Source organism: Ostrinia furnacalis, unplaced genomic scaffold, assembly GCF_004193835.3.
Source record: "Ostrinia furnacalis isolate ACB-3 unplaced genomic scaffold, ASM419383v2 OfSCF1913, whole genome shotgun sequence".
In the NCBI taxonomy this organism is placed as follows: Eukaryota; Metazoa; Arthropoda; class Insecta; order Lepidoptera; family Crambidae; genus Ostrinia; species Ostrinia furnacalis.
Window position 1 is genome coordinate 532,380 of NW_021132152.1, and position 24,539 is coordinate 556,918.

General features: G+C 39.2%; 1 protein-coding gene across 3 annotated transcripts; it reads right to left on the reverse strand.

The window, feature by feature from the left end:
- Positions 1 to 1,010: 1,010 nt before the first annotated feature.
- LOC114354039 (alanine aminotransferase 1) lies at positions 1,011 to 23,999 on the reverse strand. 3 transcript variants are annotated; one of them, XM_028306288.1, is made up of 12 exons: positions 23,882 to 23,995; positions 23,272 to 23,554; positions 21,767 to 21,856; positions 21,185 to 21,279; positions 19,584 to 19,689; positions 19,347 to 19,431; positions 10,744 to 10,946; positions 7,228 to 7,356; positions 6,337 to 6,546; positions 5,339 to 5,482; positions 4,659 to 4,773; positions 1,011 to 3,627 (listed from the first exon to the last, which is right to left on the reverse strand). In XM_028306288.1, the coding sequence occupies exons 2-12, from the start codon at positions 23,506 to 23,508 to the stop codon at positions 3,476 to 3,478; spliced, it is 1,566 nt and encodes a 521-aa protein (XP_028162089.1). In that variant the 5' UTR covers positions 23,509 to 23,554; positions 23,882 to 23,995; the 3' UTR covers positions 1,011 to 3,475. The 3 variants fall into 3 exon arrangements, with proteins under 3 accessions (XP_028162089.1, XP_028162093.1, XP_028162092.1); XM_028306292.1 differs by having other exon boundaries at positions 19,347 to 19,446; positions 19,599 to 19,689; positions 23,272 to 23,999; XM_028306291.1 differs by lacking the exon at positions 19,347 to 19,431 and having other exon boundaries at positions 19,499 to 19,689; positions 23,272 to 23,999.
- Between the last annotated feature and the right edge of the window lie 540 nt (positions 24,000 to 24,539).

A 24,539-nucleotide genomic window follows, 5' to 3' on the forward strand; every position in this document is an offset into this window, starting at 1 on the left:
TTTGACGGAATTTACTGAAAATAAAATGTTACCTAAAAGGGCTTATACATGTTACGGTAAATGTACAAGTAAAGCGTTTTCAAATGATACCAAACACGGCATATTTATCTTAACTTTATTTTTTTACTCTGTATGGTTTGTCCGCTAGAGGGCGCCACATTAGATTTTGTGAAACCCCATATAGCCTATAACCAGCGGACAATTAAGACGCTTCTATTGATATGTCATTTGTCGAATTCTGATAAGTAGTTTAGAAGTTACGAGGGAACAGATGAACATACATACAATTACATAGCCTGTCAAAATCATAACCCTCCTTTTGCTTTGCCGTAGTCGGGTAAAAATAATTAAATTTTTGTTTTTCTTTCATGCAATGTTATATAGGTATACCTAAGCCTTTTTAGGTAATATTTTATTTTCAGTAAATTCCGTCAAACTGCAAATTTGTACAGAGGTTAGGGTTGCATATAAACATAATTTATTACAAAACCATCCAAAATTTTACAAATTTTACATTTAGTTATGGTAGTAGTGTCGATGGGAATGAAGATGTATGATACCCACGACACTACTGGCTTGGTAGTGCAGAAGGGAAAAAATATTCCCCACGACACTACTGGTAGTGTGGTTTGGTAGTGCGGTGGGTCAGAAGGGCTTATCCCTATCCGTTCATTTACAGCCAAATGACATCCACTTCATTTAATTTAAAAAACCATCAATAATAAATCATTTTCCATGTGATTTTTCCGTAAAATTTTTCGATATTTATAGTTATGCTGCTATTCAGGGTAGACGAGTATAACGAATCGGAGATCATTAGAATCGGTCCAGCCAGTTCTAAAGTTATTCTGATTTGGTAAGAGATACGAACAAAATTGATATTTTTCATCTTTAATCTTTATGAATTTTCATTGCTTCTTTTCGAACAATCGGGTTGATACAACACAGATAAATTTTATTGGGAACAAATATTGTTTTATACAAAATAAAAGTCCAGAATCCTTGAATACTCACTTTATTTAATCAATAACAATGCTTAACAACGCTTCTAATCTCTGCGGTCGAGGAATGTTCGAGCCTTCGCTTGCTTACACTTGCACGCTCTATACAAACAATAAGTAATAAATACTTATAAAATAATTCAACCTGAGCTTGGTAGCACCTTTCAAACGATATTCACGTGCAAGTCAATATCCCTGCGACTTAAATTACACAATTTAAAATGATAAATTAGTGAAGAAAAAAATACAAAATAAATGTGTCGCAAATGACTGAGTTTTGGAAAATAAGTAAATGTTTATTCTCCTAAATATGGCAGATTCAGAGAAACTACGAAGCGTATAAAGTTTCCGATAATATATTTATATAATAATATCATTATTGTCACATTTGTGAACAACTTTAAATGTGAGAGGCAGTTGGTAATACTAAAAATGCCAAACTTATAAAAACTTACACAAAATACATCACCACAACACGACTCAAGAATGGTGAAACACATTTTGGATAAACAATAACGAATTGTGCAAATAATGGCACAGCCAAGACTAGAAACCAATCAAGATTTCATCAATTTTATAACATAATATACAAAATAATAACATACAATTTACAAATAATATCTCTGGATTTACAAAATCTTGTAATTATTTTTGGACTCCGATAAATTCAAACAAAAACTTCAATGAAGACTTAAAAATAATTACGAAAACTACTCAATTTATATATCGTAATCAAATCACTGCGTTACTCTTGCCTCTAATATTTTCTCAACTAGATGACATTATTTTATGTAGTTACAACTACTTTAATCAATACTCTATAAACTCCTACATACAAGTCGATTTAGCCAAATTTTTCAAGATGTTCTTGCAAATACATTTTCTTGCTCTTGGATTGCGTTTATTTATTTGTTAGTGCACACGTGTCCTTAAATTATGGTTTTAATGCCCTTTTTCTATCAAGCAGATAAACTAAACGGTATTACGACTTCAGCTTGTAGTAAACTAAGTTGTCTTTTTAGTGTTATTTTTAATACTTTTGCTATTTTTTTATGTTATTGTAGTAACTATCGACTGAAAGAGTGTGCCTCTCATATTACAGGTTTTCCTTAAAACCTTTAAAAGAGATGCCAGTCCCTGTAATAATTACCTACCTACATGATAACTATTTAATTAATGAGTAGTTTTAACACACTAATTATTTTATACCAACTACATAGTAACACTGGGGTCAAATTCAAATTATTTATTGCATTGGGTCCTCTGTGCATAGCCTTGATAACACTGGTAAGTCATTTCGATGGACACCCGCTGTTTTAAACATTTAGAGCAAACATAAGTAGAGCATTTACAAGTGTAAAATACCTAAATAGGTTATTTATAATAAAAATAAGTAGTAATATCGCACCGCTTAGCATTGGTCGATTGAAGAATTTAGATTAGATCATCCTTTATTTCTTCCCAAAAATTACTAAGATTACTTCATTCAAAAACGTATTATTTTCTAATGTTGTTTATTTATTTTAATCCCCTTGTTTGTAACTGTTACACTATTTAAAATTAATTGACATTGTCTGTCACATTTAACACTTTCGTTTGGACAGAGATTCCGTCTTTTGAAAACCAAATGAAATAATTGGGAACAGCAGGTCCTACTCTGAAACGTTTTCGGGTTTATCTGTCACCGTCACTCATGCTGGCGTCTCATTCTGCGTGAGAGGGATGGAAACATTTAAAACATCGGATAACGTTCTTCGGAGTATCCCTGCAGTTCCATAGCCGTGTTAAGTTAGTTCCAATAAAACAGCGGGATTTCTCGTAACAAACATAGTACGGGCATATAGATGTAGTTCGCAGCGTTACCGCACGTGTGTTCCTTGATCCAGCCGGGCTAGGATGCGCCCCGTGACAATCTTACCGATTAGATCAGTGTTCCGCAAACGGTGTACCGTGGTCATTAGATGGTGTGCCTCAGAAAAATAAGGTTATCTTACAAACTTATTTTTAGTGAGTAATTAAGGGCGTGCAGCGATGGCGATTAATGCATAAGTCTGGTCGCCAGCGCTGCACACCAGCTGATCACTTGTGATCGCGTTGGTTTGGCCGAACCTTAATAAAGGTAACCTTAATAAACTCCAAAAAATTTAGTTTTCTAAAGACTGGACCGTGAGCACGTAGAATTTTGTGCAATGACCCTGATGCAATGTTGCTGTCGCGACTGTGCGACGGGCAGTCGCAGTGAGTGTGCGAGCGCGACAGCAACATAATTACGCGCGAGCGATAAGGATGGGTAGCTTGGGGTCATTGGACAAAATTCTATGTGCCAGGCTTTAGATGTACCTTAAACGCAAAAAGTTTGCGGAACACTGTATTAGTCGACAAACGTACGGATATATCGCGTAAAATCGATAACACAGCGCGATAAAAGCTCATCGCGGCATCCTAGGCTACCGGTGGTGGTGTTGGGTGGTGGTCTACTTGGAGTACTCGGCGGTGAACTTCTTGTGGAAGGCCTGGAACACGTCGAGCATTTCTTGCAGCAGCGCGGGCTGCGGCAGGATGGTGGTGCGGAAGTGGTACGTGCCAGGCCGCTGCCCGAAGCCGCTGCCCGGCACAACGCAGATGCCTGGCGACAAGCATTATTATTTATTAGTATTATTTATCAAGTGGCAGTGGGCGGGGCACATAGCTCGTAGAGACGATGGCCGTTGGGGCAGGAAAGTTCTCGAGTGGCGACCGCGGGCTGGAAGACGTAGCGTGGGCAGGCCTCCTACTAGGTGGACCGACGATCTGGTAAAAGTCGCGGGAAGAGCCTGGATACGGGCAGCTCAGGACCGTTCATTGTGGAAAACCTTGGGGGAGGCCTTTGTCCAGCAGTGGACGTCATTTGGCTGAAAAGAAGAAGAAGAAGTAAGGCTTCAATCTAAATATATAAAAGGAAAAACTGACTGACTGACTGACATATCAACGCACAGCCTAAACGGCTAAACGTAGGCACTTGAAATTTTGAAGGGACGTAGCTTAGGTACCGTACAGGTGCACTAAGAAAGGAATTCCCGATATTCCCACGGGAACGGGAATTAGCGGGAAAAAAACATTTGTTTGAAAAAATCTAAACCGCGTAAGATAGATGAAGGGGGTAAAACGGGATCCACGCGCACGAAGTCGCGGGCGGCCGCTAGTGGTAAATAATGAGTTCAAATGCTAGGGCCACACTAATGGCTAAAGTCGATGCCCATTATCGCGATAATAGGCTATATGACTAAATTTCAATTATTTGTCCGTCTTTTTTTCGGCGGTAGTCGGCAAACACGTACACATCAGCTCCCCAGAAAAACTATTTTAAAAATAGTAAAAAGGATATTTTCTTCACAAATTCCACCAATAAATACTCATTTTTACTCAAAAGTGACGTCACGCGACATTTCAACTCAATAATACTGTAATTATTCGATCATGGAAAAAATAAAAAATATGAGTCTTATTTGATATTATCTGACGGACTAAATAGAATTTCGATTTCATTACCCAGTCATCATCCCTATTATCACGTCAAATCATGGCTAGACCTACGGTTAACCTGCATTGTCAATAATTTATGGCATTTCCCGTGATTGTGGCCGGAACATAAGAAATAGCGTAAGGTTGTGAACTGACCGGTCTCCTCGAGCAGCTTGAAGGCGTAGTAGACGTCGGGCGCCTTGCCCGCCTTCTTGGCCGCCTCCACCGCGCGCGCCGGCAGCTGGAATTGCGGGAACGCGTACATGGCGCCCTGCGGAACGTAACGCTTGCTTTTCAATCATAATAGTAATCAAAAACAATCCCTAGCTGTTCCCGAAGGATGGAGGACGCTTGCAAATCACGTGGTGGACAATCGTTTCAAAGGAGCAGAGATTAATGATCAAACAACTCGTCTTGGCGTCTTAGAACGAGGAAAGCTGACGCAAAATTACCCCTTCCTCTGCTTTTAGACAATTAATGGGCCAGTGCTGAGAAGTAGCGCGAGAAATTCAGTCACATTTTTGCATTTGTTTTTGGTTCAAACACGCCCTTATCCCATATATGCCCAAAATTATTTAAATCTCAGATTTTTATGTAATTTGGCATATTTACAGTTTATTTTATAGAACTTGTACCATTTAATCGTTTTCGTGCCTCTGGGCATATATGGGTTATGAACTTCAAGACTACTTTAATGCTTTATTAATCTGACGCGCGATTTGCATGTCAAATGAGTCCAACATACCGCTCATCACAGGTCCTATAGTCGACAGAGATCAAGCTAAAAATCAGCTATCTTATGCCGACACCTTAAAGACTAGAACGCATGCACCGACCTGCACGACCTGGCAAGAGAAGCCTTCCATCTTGTTGAAGGTATCTGCGATCATCTTGGCGCGCTTGTTCAGCGAGTCCAGTACCGCTGTCTTCTCCTTCAGCCACAAGTCGTACGACGGCTCGCCTTGCTGCGGCGGCTTAGCCTGGAAAAGACAAACAAGATTCATTATTTACTGAAAAATTGTTCATTAAACTGTTTCCTGGATGCGGAATATAGCTTTTAGAGCTGATGGCCATTTGGGCAAAAGTTTTTGAGAGCCACCATGAACTGGAAAACGTCGTGTGGCTGGTCACACGCTGTCTACTCACTGAGTGACGATTTAATGATCGGGAAACATCCAGGGGGCAGCGTAGTAACGGACGTTGTGGAAATCCTTTTTTCAGCAATGAACGTCCATTGGCTGAAACGAACGAATGAACTATTACCCATATGTTTGCGATCTGGAGGGACCGCTCCAACAGGTTTAGGCGCAAAATGTCAAATCCATAAAAATCCTCCAACAATATAGCCCGTGTAGCCATTGCTGACTGACACGAGCGACATGCCACGTGGTACGCGACATAGCCAGTGCGCAACGTGGCACATGGCAATCTCATGTCGCGTGGAAGCCTCGTACCAAGTGGCATTTTCATGGTAAGTGGCAGCCTTGTGACACGTGGTAGCCTCGTGACACGTGGAAACCTCGTGATCAGTGGCAGCCTTATGACATGTGGCTGCCTCGTGACAGGTGGAAACCTCGTGCCATTGGCATTCTCGTGGCACGTGGAAACCTCGTACCATGTGACAATTTCGTTGTCAGTGGGCATCCTTGTGACATGTGGCTGCCTCGTGGCACCTGGAAACCTCGTGCCATGTGGCATTCTCGTAGCACGTAGAGACCTCGTACCATTGGCATTCTTGTGGCACGTATAAACCTCGTACCATGTGGCTGCCTTGTGACACGTGGCAGCCTTGTGTCACGTGGCAGCCTCGTGGCACGTGGCACGTGACACTCACCACACAATCGACGGTGGTCTGCCCCAGCGTGGTGGGGCACAGCATGGCAGAGATGGCCTTGTAAAGGTTGGCCTGCACCACGGGCTCCATGTTGACGAGCTCCATCCAGCCGCCGCGCAGGCCGCACTCGCCCACGTAACCCTTGCTGACTGACATGAATGAGGCCAGCTCCACTTCTTTGTCGTAGGGCCCGCCCATCTCTCTCAACACCTGAAATAAACATATGATGATAAATAAAACAGCAAAAAAGGCATGAGAGTGAACGAGACTATTCCCGCCTCTCGTTCCCACCGCTGCATCTCTTTTGTAGCCAGGATCTACAGCTTGACCGCCAATAAAAACCCTGCCAGTGAAAGTCAATTTTGTCCCGGGGAAAGTTAAACTATTATAAGACCCGCAACGAAATTAATCAGAAGAACATAGGAAGAGTTCGAAAGCATGAAAGTTAACATAACAATAATAGAAAGGAGCACAAGTCATTTCAGAGGGCCTAGTGTGAGTTTTCATCAAACGCGCTCACTAGTGAACGCGTCAAAAAATGTCATTAAATGTATGACGGATTGTACAGCGCCCCTAGCGAGAAACGTTCAAAAACTGAAATTTTCATACTCACACTCAGCCCACAATTCATCCGTGATCATAGTGAAAACAACTGCACCGAAATATCAAGTCATGCAAAAAGATGCACAGTAGAAAGCAATCCTACAATCTAAGAAGACATGAGAACTCTTTTAATTCGTAAATTATCTTTATTTGTGACATTTGTCGTCAAATGCTTATAAGCAGCAGCAAAAAATATCTTTATCCGGAGCTTGTCATGCTTCCTTTATGAAAGTTGTCATCTGTAGCTGCCGCTTCCTTCTTTTTTTGGGGTCACATTATGAAACTGACCTTCTTGAAAGAGAAGAACTTGCTTCCCTCCGCGTAGACGTTGTCCTGGTAGACCTCGTCGGCGAAGATGAACAGCTTGTGCTTGTGCGCGAACTTAATGATGGACTCGATGTTCTCGCGCGTCAGCACCTGTAAAGTAAATATCATTTAAATGATATTCATCGTTGCGTGAAGACTATGAGGCTGGTTTTAGTGTCACGCGGACTGTCAGTGCGGATCGCTCCGCACAGCCGATTTGCATGAACTGGTAGGGAGCGGAGAGGTTCCTCCGGACCCCGCATTACTCTAAAACGCTCCCTAGAAGTTCATACAAATTGGCCGCGCGGAGCGGGTCCGCACCGGACGGTCCGCGTGACACTAAAACCAGCCTAATAGTTTTGATTACAGAAGGTTGACCTGACTTTTGTTACGAGTCGTCGCCTCTGGGATATGAGATTTTATTCGCCGCCGCAGGAAATCATCCTCTCAAGGACGCAATTGCATTATTTTTAGATTAATTCACATCAGTCTGGGTTAAAATTTGCGCAATGATAGTCTTATCGACTATTGTAAACGACAAAGGTATGGGCTTATCGTGCAAAATCGATATTATAATGCCTCGATAAAAGTTTATCGTGGCTCGCATCCTAGGCCAGGTGCGCGAATATAAAAATGCTTTATTTTTCATGGCAATCAATAAATCATCGGTAATTAGTGTCGGAAAACATGAAATTTTCCATAAAAGTTAGCAGCCGGGTTTGGCATGGTGCCCTGCGCTGAACCCAAGGTCGAGTGTAGTTCATAAACTATTTTAGAGAAGCCGTAAATCTGAACTAGGCTATAATATTTATGAATAGATATTGGTTTACGCACGAAGTTTTTTTGCATATTTTACCTGTTTTATCTTCATAAATAAACTAGAGATAATAAGGAACTGACATCATACAAAGACGTATGTTTTAATCTACATATTAAAGATGCCACGAACTGGCTCTTTTTTACTTCAAATGGTTTAGTAGGCCGTTAGAACAATAGTTCTATGGCAAATTAATCGAAATACATATTTTACAATTGCATTTCAATCACAACGAGACGTCAGTCAGAATGGGCGGCAACGATAAATATATCCGTAAATTATGGAAACTATGTCACAGAGTAGTCCCGTTGATCGTTTCAGTGATTAATTTAACTATTACTTCAACGTAAACAACGCGATACAGTTCGTATCGCGTTGTTTATTCGAAACATAATTGGACATAGCTTCAACTTCGGACTTTGGTTCCTTTATTGTGGCGTCAGTAAGGTCAAGACACATCCCGATACAGATTTATTATTATAATAAAAGTAATTCAGGTTTTCCTTAGTTAATTAACCCATTAACGCCCAAATGAAAACTACGGTCAATTTCCCATAGCCAATGTTTATTTTCTTTATAAAAATACTTCAGAAATAATACTAAACACAAAGACCAAAATCAAAATCAGAAGTTAGGTTTTCAGGGGTGTACTAAGTTTAGTACAATGGGCGCTTATGAGTCATATTGAGCAAAGCCTTCTTCATCTTGGCACAGTGTTTTCAGGCACTTGCCATAAGCTGTTTTGACTCTATGGAAACACACAGTAATTTCAAGCTATCAAATCAGCTTGTTTGCTGGTTTATTTTGATTATAACCATTATTTCATATTTCTTCTTCATCAACTAGAGCAAGACTACCTACTTTTATTTATCTTTTATAATATGTGCGTACTATATATTTGCGGAATGCTAGCTGATCTAAGCGACTATATGGGTTTACTATGCAGTGCAGTCTGCATGCATTTGAAATTCTCATGTCCACCACATAAGCTAAAAAGACCCATCCACCGCTTTTTTTCCTTTTTCCTCAATTTGGTAAAGTTCTATAGACTAGTCATCTAATCTGATCTTCTTATTATACTAGAGCTGGACACCCTGTGGCGCCTAACTTTACTTTTTTTTTATCAAGAGACCCCATATAATGACCTTTCCCAATGGTTCTAAAGCGTCAACATTTGTTTCAATGGTACGCACATTATTATCTTTCAATCAATGCTAATAAAATTACGTTTGCCTTGTCGAATGTCTCTAGGCTTTTTGTGAAAATCTTTATAAGTAATCAAAGGATACCTTTTGGTTCTCTTTTTACGTGTGGTTCCAAAAACTATGTCTAAGTCTCTTTAGGTCGACAAATAGGTCGTAATTGGGAAAACAAAATGTTTCTTTTTTTGTTGTCTGTAACCCCATAAATAAAGAGCCATGTTATTGGAAAAAGAAAACAATGATTACATATAAAAACTATGAAGAAATAAGTAAACACTCTAATAATGATGTCGTTACTGTACTATTTTACGTAACGTGTCAAGCGCCCATTGTACTAAAGTTTGTACAGCATCACTTTGGGAGTTATAGCATGAAAAACTTTCAATGAAATGAACTTTTCTATGTATTTTTTATTAGGATATGTTGTTAGCTAATACACAAACAACTTATTTGGTATTTTGTGTAACTTAAACCTTGCATAAAAAATTATCAAGTACCCACTAGAAGACATGAAAAAATCACTGAAACGAAATCGAAAAATACCCCCTTAAGATTGTATAATTATGGTCTGTTTCATCTCAGGATATAATGCATAGACCTTTGTTTACCGATTGTAATTATTTCCACGGTAAAAATACTCAATAAACCAGATTTATCGTAACTTAAAGTTGTGTACTATTTATTGTACGGCGGGCGTTAATGGGTTAATGGAAAATAAATACTTAAAAATTGTAGCGTATTGTACTATAAAGAATTACAGGAGATAAGACCGAGTTTAAAGTCTATAGTTCTTTACTCTTAATCATTTGATGATAGCATAGGTGATAGTTATTTCTGCAACCTTATTAGCGAAAACTCGTTGACTGTCAACTGAACTATAAATAAACACGTGCAACTGATCTTAATTGATAAGTCAGCCAGTTAATGAATTGTGGTCAGTGTGGCGAGCGTTGGGTTTCTTGCCTATCAGTATCAACCATGACAAATGGTTTTACTCTTTAACTTTAATAAATGGTAGGTACCATTGATGTAAGATTCATTGATCAAAGAGTAAGAGGGTACGTCATTTAAAATCGTCAACCGTCAAGTTATATTATCAGATACCTACACGATCTTCACTACCTATCTATCTTATTATATCATGCTGGATTTTTTTTTGTGGTCGTTTTCTTTAAAACTGGAAGGTCGTTGATGAGAGGCCTCATAATCTTGTCTGCATTTCTCTCCATGTCTACGTATTATTTCTTACACTTGGGACATGGAATGATGATGGTGCTAAGTTCTCACCTGCCCCGTAGGGTTTCCAGGGTTGATGACCACCAGCGCTCTCACAGCGCAGCGCTTCAAGCACTCTTCTCTAGCGCGCTCCAGCTCGGAGATGTCGAGGCCCCAGTTGGTCTCCTCGTTGAGATATTACCCGCACTGGCACAGCCCATTAAGCCAAGGAGGCAGAGTATACTAGTCATTATAGACGCTCACCTGCCCCGTAGGGTTGCCAGGGTTGATGACCACCAGCGCTCTCACAGCGCAGCGCTTCAAGCACTCTTCTCTAGCGCGCTCCAGCTCGGAGATGTCGAGGCCCCAGTTGGTCTCCTCGTTAAGGTAGTAGCCGCACTGACACAGGCCATACTCCGCTAGGGAAGCCGAGTACAGTGGGTACTGCGGGATCGGGATCATCACACCTGGAAAGACAATTCATTTATTTATCAAGTAAACTCATCTATGTATAAAAGCGAAAGGCCACTGACTCACTCACTCATTATGAAATCTCAGAAACAAGTGCTAGGAGTCTCAAATTTTGCAATGGGGGTTCCTTTTAGAACGTAGGTGCTCACTAAGACGGGATTTTGCAAAATTCAGCCCCAACGATGGTAAAACGGGATCCACGCTTACGAAGTCGCGGGCGGCCGCTAGCAAGTAATAAATAATGGATGGGATTTCAAACTTCACATCCATCCCATTATTCTCGAATGTTTATCATCGTGAAGCTACGTTAGTCATTGTTACTGTACGCTAGATGATGTTGCTAGCATAATAATTTCTAAATTGAAACGCATTCCTAAGTGAACGGGTTACAAATGAAGTTGTTTGAATACTGGATTACTTGATCACATGTAAGATATGAATTCGTCCGTAATTGAATACGAAAACCTTGACACGGCGCTTAACTCCGAAGATTGTCTCCCTGAATTCAGATAAGTGGCTTAAAAAATGTAAAGTACACTTGAATTTATTAGACAAGATCTTCTATTTGCTTTAAAATTATCCAAGGAGTACTCAAGTACCTACTTGCGAGATTCCACTTAATATGTGATAAAGAACCCGTTATCAGGACGCTAATAATGTCGCGCTTGCAACCATCAAACAATAAAACAGTTTACAAACAAACTAGTTACTGTTGTTAGATAGCTAATCAAGATACTGTGGAGCTAACATGAGCGGAATGCATGCTCCATCACTATCACTACATAGTATAAAACAAAGTCGCTTTGCGCTGGTATGCTTTGATCTTTAAAACTACGCAACGGTTTTTTTTAATGCGGTTTTTGTATTGGATAAAGCTATTCAAGAGGAAAGTTTATATGTAGGTAATTAGCACCCATGCCAAGCCGGGGCGGGTCGCTAGTTGAATATAAAACGAATATTCTTACGCTGCTTCTTCTCAGCACTGGCTCATTTATTGTCCCGAAACAGTGGTAGAGTTAAAGTATTACTGGGACATGTAAAAGAGCAAATACATTTTTAATAATTGAGCTCAAAACATTTTTCAAATTACAAAGTAAACCTTGTGAAATTAAGATTTAAGGTCATGTTCTTCTGAATACGACATTATTATTTAACATTACATGCTAGGAAAAACTACATAATGAGCAGTAGGTAACGTCACAATAACGCAAATAGCTGTACTTACGTATGCTTTCTGCATTGTAAAGAATTAAAAAAAACGTGACCTTTTGTTGCCATTGTATTTGCTTTTTCAACTAAGTAAAAAAGGTAAGCAAGTAAAAGCATTTTCTATTCATAATTCTTCCCTATTTCTTGTTTATTGTCTGTAAACGCGTTTTCAGTATTTATTTCATACACTTACGCCCTTTCAAATATACCTAACATCAAAATCAATATTATTTACTCTCTAAAAGCGGACATGGTTTAGAGTATTCAATAAAATTAATATCATTATTGCAATAAAAATGAGTTGCCTCAAAACTCGCCAAAAACCTAGATGAATAATTATTACATGTCCAGTCATTCGCTCACGTGTGACGCGAAAACAGTCTATATTTTCAAGGTTGGACCAACAGGCCAACTGTGTCCATACACAAAGTATATCTTAAGCCGGGTGCTCATTAGCGAGCTCTAACTATAAAGGTATTAACGCATTTCACGTGGTATGCGCGTGCGGCGATTGTTTGAAACCTGAAGAGCCGGGCTTACGTCCTTCAGTGTCATCTCATACAAATGTCTCATGCTTCATGCAAACGTGAATGCTGTACGTAACTGCCAACCAAAAAAAACTGACCAAAAAGCAAAGATAAAATATGCTTGTGATTCGCAGGCAGAACGAGTTGCGTTAAGAGCGACATTTTAAGTCATAACACATAACTTTGGATAAAAATCCAACAGCTTTAATTTTATAAGAATTTTCTCCTTGGCCACTTTTGAAGCAAAACAATTTACTGTCTTAAGATAATAGCAATAGGAAGCAATTTGATTTGCATTTAATCTTTCTTGAAGGAGACAGTTTGCATTAGCGTTAGCAGACGAGAATGTTTGTTTTAAACACAATTAACAACCCCGGAATTAAGTGTATTCAAATAGTCACGATAGTTCGAGTCATTTACCTAGCCATTGTATGGTTAGAGCAATTATAGCAGTCAAGGCCGAACGGTTCTCACATGACAGTATTAACGTAGCAACAGCGTGTATTTAGCATATAGTAAAAAGGAATTAGAAGAATATCATCGTGCTACTCAAAAGTTGCGCTTACACAAACAAAATACAACTCATTTACATGAATTCTTATCGCGCTAACAGGTTTGACGTATTTTGAAGAATTTGAATTTTTTCGACAAGTGGAAATTCTTGTAGGGGGATAATTAAGTGCAAAATGATTATTAAAGACGAACGATTTTACAATTTAATTTTTAAACCACTCGAATTAGCGTTTTCAGGGTTTCATAAATAAATTCCAATTAAAAACTTATTCCAATTACTACTTGAGAAATACATTCAACCGCGTCAAACATACTGTTCTGCACGTTACTGTTCCCTTTTACTGTGGTTTAACTGAGGCATGTACACCTGTCGGAATATGTCAGTAGTGTAATTAATGAAGCGTTTAGTAGTCGCTTCTGGCTGAAATAATTATCTTGTTACTACCAAAAATTACAGTCCAAAGTTTAATGTGTAGAATCTTATGTTCTTGTAAATGCGCTATTGTAACTTGTAAGATCGTTAGTGCATGCAAAGATAGTGCATATGAGATGACAAATTAAAGGCGTTTAATTTTTTCGCTCTTTAACTTTCAGTATGTGTCAAAACATATTACTTAAAATTCTTATGCAAATGTAATGATAAAATAATACAAGATTGAAATGTTTGCGTAGCAATTGAAATCGCACGAAGATATCAGTTATTGTCGAGCGAGATAAGGCGCATTGTTTATTTTATCCGCCAACAACTGGCGCGGTTGTTGCCACGTAGAATGCCGTAAAATTCCTCTTAACTATGTCCACATGATGTATGTGCTCGGTAGAAGCGTGCACCATCAATCATTGTAGTTCATGTTTCGTACACTATCGTGATTCATTGCACATGACGTGACGTGCCAATATTTTATTTATGGACCAGCTTTAAAACAGTTTTACGAAGGTAATACTTCAATTTCTGATTTTAATCTCTTTATACAGAAACTGGTCCAATTACTAAACAGAGCATAATGCAGTTATAAAATAAACTAGCTGTGCCCACGACTTCGTACGCGTGAAAACCCGTTTTCGCAACATTTTTCATTGTTGCTCTGCTCCTATTGATCGTAGCGTGATGTTGTATAACCTATAGCCTTCCTCGATAAATGGGCTATCTAAAACTGAAAGAATTTTTCAAATCGGACCAGTAGTTCCGGAGATTAGCGCGTTCAAGTAAACAAACATCCAAACTTTTCAGCTTTATAATATAAGTAGGTACCTATAGATGAGCTGTAAATGAGCGGCAAGTTTTATCGAGGTTTCTTGAATCTTGTAGGTACGCGTTATAGTTGCAGAATAGGTGATTCATTGCTACTAAATATTAACCAAACAGAAAGTCTAATTACTCAAGCACTTTCAAGGCGCACGCGCAAACCAATGCTCCACAAAATCCTGATAGCAGTCTGCAACGCCGAGCGAGTGGCGAACATACAGAGCCAGTGAAATACATAGTAAATGTGGGCTACTTGCTAAGTTTTGAATTAATGAAATGGGGCAAGGGACCTTACCCAAGAACGTGAATTCAAAGATCAACATAGAAGTTCAAGGTAAACATTAGTACGCCTAATCTACACTCAAAAAAACTGGCTTGAAGTGCTTTAAGACTGGCTCCTAACATGATAAGAAAAGATAACCATAATAAAAACCTTTTGATTAGGTAACTGCACCACTTTCGTCACACTTGCGACTCGAGGCAGTGTGTGGTAAATAATAAACTGTTTCGCTCGTCAATACGCGGCAAGGCCGCGGCTAATGGCCTGTCGTCCGCAAACCGCAGTGTGGGTGCTTGAAATCAATACTGCATTACCTGGCTCTTGATTCTGACGGCTTTATGCCATGCCTTAATATTAAGATTCGATTGCAATGTTACGTTTACGTTTTATTCGTAAAGAATAAGGTGGGGTAGGTTATTTATCAGAGGGGTGCGATGGTGAGCGACCTCCTCGTGGTGCACCCTGGGCAACGTCCGCGTGGTCTGTTCACGCGGGCGGCTAACTTCTCACCTGCGCGGCAGGTCTCGTCAACTCGGCGGGTCTGTCGGGCAACCCGTAACCCACAATTGAGTGGGCCGGGGGCCGTCGAGGCATTTGCCCGGGCCACGATGCAGGGGACATCTTTAAAAACCCCCACAGGTGGGGGCTGGCGGGGCGTTTGCCCGGGCCCATTCTTTGGAGGGCCGCTCTAGCTCTAGCTCTGCTCCGCGGCATAGAGCAGACCGTAACCCGCTANGGCCCTTTCAGATAATATACCTAACATCAAAACCATTATTATTTACTCTCTAAAAGCGGTCATGGTTTAGTAGAGTATTCAATAAAATTAATATCATTATTGCAATAAAAATGAGTTGCCTCAAAACTCGCCAAAAACCTAGATGAATAATTATTACATGTCCAGTCATTCGGTCACGTGTGACGCGAAAACAGTCTATATTTTCAAGGTTGGACCAACAGGCCAACTGTGTCCATACACAAAGTATATCTTAAGCCGGGTGCTCATTAGCAAGCTCTAACTATAAAGGTATTAACGCATTGTCACGTGGCATGCGCGTGCGGCGATTGTTTAAAACCTGAAGAGTCGGGCTTACGCCCTTCAATGTCATCTCATACAAATGTCTCACGTCCCATACAAATGTCAATGTTGTACATAGCAGTGAGATGACCTAAAAAAAGGTGAATTTGTAAGTGATTCGCAGGCAGAACGAGTTGCGTTAAGAGCGACATTTCAAGTCATAACACATAACTTTGTATAAAAATCCAACAGTTTTTGGCTTTAATTTTATAAGAATTTTCTCCTAGGCCAGTTTTGAAGCAAACAATTTACTGTCTTAAGATAATAGCAATAGGAAGCAATTTGATTTGCATTTAATCTTTCTTGAAGGAGACAGTTTGCTTTAGCGTTAGCAGACGAAAATGTTTGTTTTACACACAATTAACAACCCCGGAATTAAATGAATTCAAATAGTCACGATAGTTCGAGTAATTTACCTAGCCATTGTATGGTTAGTAGCAATTATAGCAGTCAAGGCCGAACGGTTCTCACATGACAGTATTAACGTAGCAACAGCGTGTATTTAGCATATTATAGTAAAAGGTAGTTAGAATAACATCTTCGTGCTACTCAAAATTTGCGCTTACACAAACAAAATACAACTCATTAACATGAATTCTTATTGTGCTAACAAGTTTGACGTATTTTGAAGAATTTGAATTTTCTCGACAAGTTTTCTTGTACGGAGATAATTAAGTGCGAAATGATTTTGATGACAAACCATTTTACAATTTAATTTTTAAACCACTCGAATTAGCGTTTTTAGGGTTTCATAAATAAATTCAACTTATTCCAATTACTACTTGAGAAATACATTCAACCGCGTCGAACATACTGTTCCCTTTTACTGTGGTTTAACTGAGGCATGTACACCTGTCGGAATATGTCAGTTAGTGTAATTAATGAAGCGTTTAGTATTCGCTTCTAGCTGAAATAATTATCTTGTTCCTACCAAAATTTACAGACAAAAATCAGAATTTAATGTGTAGAATCTTATGTTCTTGTAAATGCGCTATTATAACTTGTAAGGCCCTTGTTTCTAAGTTAAGTATATTATTATGTTGTTTGTAAGTGAAGATACAATGGGGCTGACATATCCATGTGGATAAAAGCCCCAAATCAAATAAAGAATAAAAAAAAACTTGTAAGGCCCTTAGTGCATGCGACTGTATAAGATGACAAATTAAAGGCATTTCATTTTTACGTTCTTTAACTTTCACGCCAAAAGGATGAAAAAAACCGTGGTGTATGAGTATACATTAGGTAATACTTTAGTGTCAAAACATATTACTTAAAATTCTTATGCAAAAATAATGATAAAATAATACAAGATTGAAATGTTTGCGTAGCAATTGAAATCGCACGAAGATATCAGTTATTGTCGAGCGAGATAAGGCGCATTGTTTATTTTTTATCCGCCAACAATTGGCGCGGTTGTTGCCACGTAGAATGTCGTAAAATTCCTCTCAACTATGTCCACATGATGTATGTGCTCGGTAGAAGCGTGCACCATCAATCATTGTAGTTCACGTTTTGTACACTATCGTGATTCATTGCACATGACGTAACATGCCAATATTTTATTTATGGACCAGCTTTAAAACAGTTTTACGAAGGTAATACTTCAATTTCTGATTTTAATCTCTTTATACAGAAACTGGTCCAATTACTAAACAGAGCATAATGCAGTTATAAAATAAAAGAGCTCTAAATGTGCGGCAAGTTCTTTCGAATCTTCTTGAATCATGTAATCATGTTATAGCTGCAGAATAGGTGATTCATTGCCACTAAATATTAACCAAACAGAAAGTCTCGAGCACTTTCAAGGCGCACGCGCAAACCATACTCCACAAAATCCTGATAGCAATCACCAAGGCGGAGCGAGTGGCGAACATACAGAGCCAGTGAAATACATTGTGTTGCTACACACATCAGTGTGGGCTACTTGCTAAGTTTTGAATTAATGAAATGGGGCAGAAGACCTCGTCTAAGGACGTGACTTTATAGTTCAACATAGAAGTTCAAGGTAAACATTAGTACGCTTAATCGTACACTCAAAAAAATCCCCTTTGGTCGAAGTGCTAAGACTGGCCCCTAACAAGATAAGAAAGATAACCCTAGCGAAAATAATTTTGATTGGATAACCGCACTACTTTCGCCACACTTGCGACTCGAGGCAGTGTGTGGTAAATAATAAAACGTTTCGCTCGTCAATACGCGGCAAGGCCGCAGCTAATGGCCTGTCGTCCGCAAACCGCAGTGTGGGTGCTTGAAATCAATACTGCATTACCTGGCTCTTGATTCTGACGGCTTTATGGCATGCCTTAATATTAAGATTCGATTGCAATGTTACGTTTACGTTTTATTCGTAAAGAATAAGGTGGGGTAGGTCATTGTCAGCAAATTTTTTAACTTAACAATCAATGTTTTTACTGCATAGTCATAGTAATTACGTATGATAATAGGCAATGAACAAGGACAAGTTAATAATGCGCTGTAATACCTACATTCACAATGTACATATTTCTTTTCGTTGACCAACACCGTTAGTACCGGACGACTGTTGTCACCATTACTCACTTAAGAATCGCGAAGGGTTCAGCAGACGCTAACAACGAATGACATCCATTGGATTTATAGTCTTCTACACGATGATGTATTTTTCCATTCTTTAACATGGACTCTTCTACTGATATTATGTTTATCAAATAATATATCGGTCCCAAGATTTTTTTGTCTATTATTGCTGTTCTGATAAATTTTTGCATGGAAGCCTTCCTGAGCCTCTTAAGACTCCACTAGCGACCAAAGATGGTATTGGTTGGTCTTACCTAAAGGCTTACCAACGATAGTGTTGCAGAACATCATTGGAAGCATTACAAGTGCTAGGAGCTGACTCTCACGAAACAGATACAAGATGGTTGTTGACTGGACCTTTTTTTTTTTTTTTTTTTTTCCAGTGGGTATGCGCAAAGCATTTCCCGACGAAAAAAAAAAAAAAAAGGTTATTTATCAGAAAATGTAATTGTTCAACTTCACAATGAATGTTTTTACTGCCTAGTCATATTAATTACGTATTATGATAGACAATGAACAAGGACAAGTTAATAATGCGCTGTAATACCTACAATCCTACATTCACAATGTACATATTACTTTTCGTTGACCAATACCGTAAGTACCGGACGACTGTTGTCTTCATTACTCACTTAAAGATCGCGAAGGGTGGTATAGATAACAGCTACAGCACATCTTTAAATAGAAGCATTACAAGCGCTACGAACTGACTCTAACTAAACAAATACAAGATGTTTGTTGACTGGGCTTTACCTGAAGGCTTCCCATCGATGGTGTTACAGAACAGCAACACATCCTTGGAAGCATTGGAGGCGTCATATCAGTTGGCCTCAAACTCCGAAGCTATACAGATCTGTGATGGTATCGACTGGCCCTACCTGAAGGCTTCCCATTGATGGTGCAAAAGAAGAGCTGCAGCACATCCTTGGAAGCATTACAGGCGATATTAGCTGTCATGTCTCAATAAACAGACTGTTGAGTAGACCTTACCTGAAGGCTTCCCATCGATGGTGTTGCAGAACAGCTGCAGAACGTTCTTGATGGCGTTGGAGGCGCCGGCGGACAGGCAGATGTCCTGCCAGTTGGCCGGGTGGCCGTCGCGTCGCTCGACTCTAAACAGATGGTTATTGACTGGGTCTCACCTGAAGGCTTCCCATCGATGGTGTTGCAGAACAGCTGCAGAACGTTCTTGATGGCGTTGGAGGCGCCGGCGGACAGGCAAATGTCCTGCCAGTTGGCCGGGTGGCCGTCGCGCCGCTCGATGTACTCGGCCACGTGCCGCCGGATCAGCTCGATGCCGTGCGACATCGTGTACGAGCCCACCGACTTGCCCCTGGAACAGAGGCAGGTTTAGCCGGGGTTGCACCATCTTATCCGCAGGAGAACCAAAGTAACCGACATAGCTCGCAGAATTGCTAAAATCAAGTGGCAGTGGGCGGGGCACATAGCTCGTAGAGACGATGGCCTTTAGGGCAGGAAAGTTCTCGAGTGGCGACCACGGGCTGGAAGACGTAGCGTGGGCAGGCCTCCTACTAGGTGGACCGACGATCTGGTAAATGTCGCGGGAAGAGCCTGGATGCGGGCAGCGCAGGACCGTTCATCGTGGAAAACCTTGGGGGAGGCCTTTGTCCAGCAGTGGACGTCATTTGGCTGAAACGAACGAACACCATCTTACAATAACTATGTCGCGGAAATCTAAGGCTACGGCCGGATACTCGCGACACCCCCACTCGGGCGATGACGGAACGCCGCGGAGGTTTTAGTGGGTATACCCAGTCCTTTTCAGGACGGAGCAGCGCCCTTTTTAGGGCGCCGGGAGTCCCACACATCACCCTGTCCCCCGGCAGAGGTGACTGTGCGCAAAGCATTTCATCCGCGACAAAAAACATCTTCTAATAACTATAATTAAGTCAAAAGTCTGTCAAATTCCGTACAAAAAGTTAAGGTAATGCAAGTCAGTCTAAAATAGCTGTTTACTAAACTGACAATTATAGCATCGCATAGCGATTTGAAAGATAGTTAGACGCATTCTGCTGTGCCGCGAGACATCGTGTACGAGCCCACGGACTTGCCCCTGGAACAGAGGCAAGTTTAAACAGCAGTTCAATAACCCTACGGTAGCATAGGAATGCCGATTCGATGCTAGTTGGATTCCTTTCAGTCATGCCAAATGTTTAAATTGTGTAGTCATAGTTTAAATGTTTAAACAGCTGTTCAATGACCCGACAGTTTCGGCATCGAGCTGTCGAGAGCTCGCTAGTTCCCCTTCGGTCGTATGACTATTATGGTCACTCCAAACGAGCAAATGCTTAGCTTAGCTGGTGGGGTTAGCGCGAAGTCTAGTTTATGCCTACACTTTGATAAGAATTATTCTCGTTAGTGTTCTGTTCCTATCAGGGACAAAAAAAGAGACCTGAAAAGATTGGGGGTTTCAGCTCAGTTTAAAACATGTCAGTTTTGAATATTATGTTATATGACGTACGAGCTTCATCGTTATAACGGGGGCAACGGTTTATCGTAAATGTCTGCGATATAAATACGCGACAAAGGCCAAACAAAGATTTCACATCCCTGACGAAACAATAAAGCGCCTTTGCACACAACGTCTTTTATACGCGTAGTATAAACAAGAAAGTTATATTTTTAGAAAAAAAACCTTTGAAAAAGAGGCTGACAATAGAGACTGAGTTTCTTGCGCTGCTTCTTCTAAGCACTGGCCCATTTATTGTCCTGAAGCAGTGGTAGAGTTAATACTGGGACATGTAAAAGTGCTTTTTAAAGCCTAATTGCAGAAATAAATGAGTTTTATGAGTTTTTAAAGGACTTACCCGCATGCATTCAGGATTTCTCTTGCCCTCTGTTTGACGTCTTCCGGGTAGCCGCCCTTATCGATAATTTCGGGTAACGTCACACATGCTAACACCTACAAAACGACACATGACTTGAAACTAGTGGTATTAGTGACAAGGACTTGACTATGACTACAAAATACTATTCTTCGAAAGTTATCACTGTCTCTAAGCCTATGCGCAGACCATCGATTTTTCGTCGGCCGATAGTTTAGTCGGGCAGTTGATCAGTATAGGCATGTATGGAAGTGCGCACAATACGCCGATAGGATTTGGCCGATTCTTCATACAAATAAAATCGGGCCCAACTATCGGCCAACTAAAAATCAGTGGTGTGCGCCTAAAGACAAGGGTCATAAAAAATAAGGGACTTTTTAGTGAATAAATTCTAAAATGTGGGTTCTAATTGTTAATATGCATTATTCAGTCTGTTGAATTTTCCAATCATCTCGGAATCTTGTTTTATTTTGCATATATACTTTGGCTATATTTAAATCAATTTACTAATTTTATGACACAAACCTAATATTAAAGGGTAAAGTAAGATAAGGAAGTGTTTACCTGTCTGATGAAAGTAATGGGCTGCTGTCCCATGGCATGGGCATCTCCAATGTTGGCTCTGATCACCTTTTTAAATGGTTTTTGAGCACCCTGTAGGAAAAATAAGGTTTCATAAATAAACTATTATATTTTCAATTCTTTAATAACAAAGAATATGAATATAATAGCTTTTCGTAATTATTTTCATGTTTATAAATAATTTTTTGATCAGAATCATTTCATCATAATAAAAAGGACCATGTTAGAGAAATATCAAATTACATACATTATTAGCGTAACTAACCAGTGTAATAATAAGTAATCACCTAATCAATAGAAGAGATAATGGATTAGATAGTAAGTAAATGTTTGTGTAATATTTTTATTATCAGTATCGGCACATTTCAACTGATGACAGTGTATTGCCTAGCAATAATGAATAATTACCTACATTTGCAATATTTAATAATATTCATAACAATCCAGCTAGACCAGTGATGTTGATAAGATTAAGGACTTTGACTGATTTTTAAACTCCCACTTAATTAAGTATGTATGTAACATTTAACTTGCGTTTTTCATTGTTTATTTTATAGTTTCTTCTGCATGATTGATTTTTGGTAAATTTTGGCAACATTATTCATTTAAAGTCAATATCAAAACTATTATAACAATGGTGTATAGAACAATACACATTCAATTTCCTAAACCATGCTGATAAGAATCACTTTAGTGTGTACGTATGAAAGTGTTTAACATGAAAGTTAATTAATGGATAACAGGTTTAAGATAAAACCATGACCTTCACATTGTGGTTAACGCAACGTTGCATCAGAGCAGGTTGTGGCTCGGGTTACATAACAAAGGCAGCATATGTTTCAGCTGACCCAGTAACAATACAATGTCATTGTTATTTTAATAAAGTTATTAAACTTATTATAGAAAATAGTAACATTTTAATATTATTTTGCAGTAATGTCTAAAAAAAATTGCATTCAAGTATTTTTTAAATAGAATTTAAACAATATCTAAATGTTTAAATAAAAATTACTTAAATCACATTCATGTGGGTATCTATGAATTTATTATTCAAAGATTCTGACTTGTGCTAAAAAATATTTATTCTACCCACAAGTTCCTTTTAAAACTTGTTGAAATCTAGTTCAATGTTTTGCACATTAGAATGTGAATTAAAAAGTTAATAGGCATGGTAAGTGAGCTTCATTGCTGGCTTCCTGAAACTCATGCTGGGGTGAAATCAATAAAATTATAACCTAAATTCATACACACAATCATACTTAATTTCGTTTATGACTGACTGAAACAATATTGCCAAATGGAAGTGATTGGAAGATATGCTAAAACTGGTTACCAATTTACTAATATTTCGTGAGTTTAAAATATGGTGTACTTTTACCTAATGACAGATCATTATCATAATGAAGTAAATGGTTTTCATTATTCTTTATTAAAGCTATGCATTATAATATTAGTCAAATTAAATAAGATGTGAATAAATAAATTACCTTTTGTAGTTCTTTTTCGATCTCGGCAGCGCGAATCACCAAAGGGCCGCGCACCGCATATTCCAATTTTAGCACATTTGGGTTCAAATTATCGGCATTTAAAACTTTGCTGGCCATGGTCCGAGCTGTTCCAAGGCTTCTCAAGGGGTCCACAACAATTTCGACGGCACCAGAACGTGCCGCGACGCCAGACAACAAACGACTGACGCGCGATAACATTCTCATTTGTGGTGACATGATCAAATCAGTTGCACTACTTTATTAACAACACTTTACAAAAACACTACAAGAAAATACAAATTCGTAACGATTTAAATAAGGCAAAAAATATATCACATACACTTCTTCATAAACTTTGATTTATTCAACCGATCGCGCACAATATTGGAATTACTGTCTTGTAAATGAGACTTGCGGCAGCCGCTGACTGCTTGCTACAATCGATCGGTATTGTCTCGCCACTTTGTAAACAAAGATTCACGACATCACTTGATAATACAGTAGGTATTTACTTTAGAGAAGTTATGAAACGAATGATGATGATGTTGATCAAAGAACGATATCTGACCCCAAGGGGTTATCTGATTATATACGTAAGTACTACACACACCGCTTATTATTTTATCTATTTAGATAAGTTTATCACACTAACACACACGAAACACACATATTTAACAAATAAAATGATTTTAACTTGTTACGTAAATACTTTGAATTCAAAATTAATTTACTTGGCAGTTGTTTGACATTTCTGTTTTTTTAGGTATTTAAAAACGCCGGAATGTTGGCAACAATGTCTTAAATGTCAAATGTGCCAAGTATGTGATGTGACATTTTGGCGTACTTCATTCCAGTGAAGTCCAACAAAATAGAGCTCAGTTAACTTTTATCAAAATAAAACTATCTTTAGAGGGTGGACATAAGGTTTCTTTTGTATTGATTAGTTCAGGTTTTCTTAACAAAGTCGCAGTCACTTCGGTGGTGAACCCACTACACCTACCACAGATTAGAGAGAATGTCCAAAGTCCTACCTTGTGAGATCCTCCTACCATTAATTGAATATTCACTGATATATCAGCCAACCAACCAAATTTGGTTGGTTGGAAGACTCGCGCGATAACAGAGCGGTTGCCGGTTTCTGGTGATTCTCTCTTATTGACGAGGCAGAGGCGAGAGGGAGGCGGCTACGCGTACACTACCCTGTTGTTACGGTTTGATGCTACGGTTTAATCCACAGATGAGACAGGGATCGGCACAAATTATCGCTG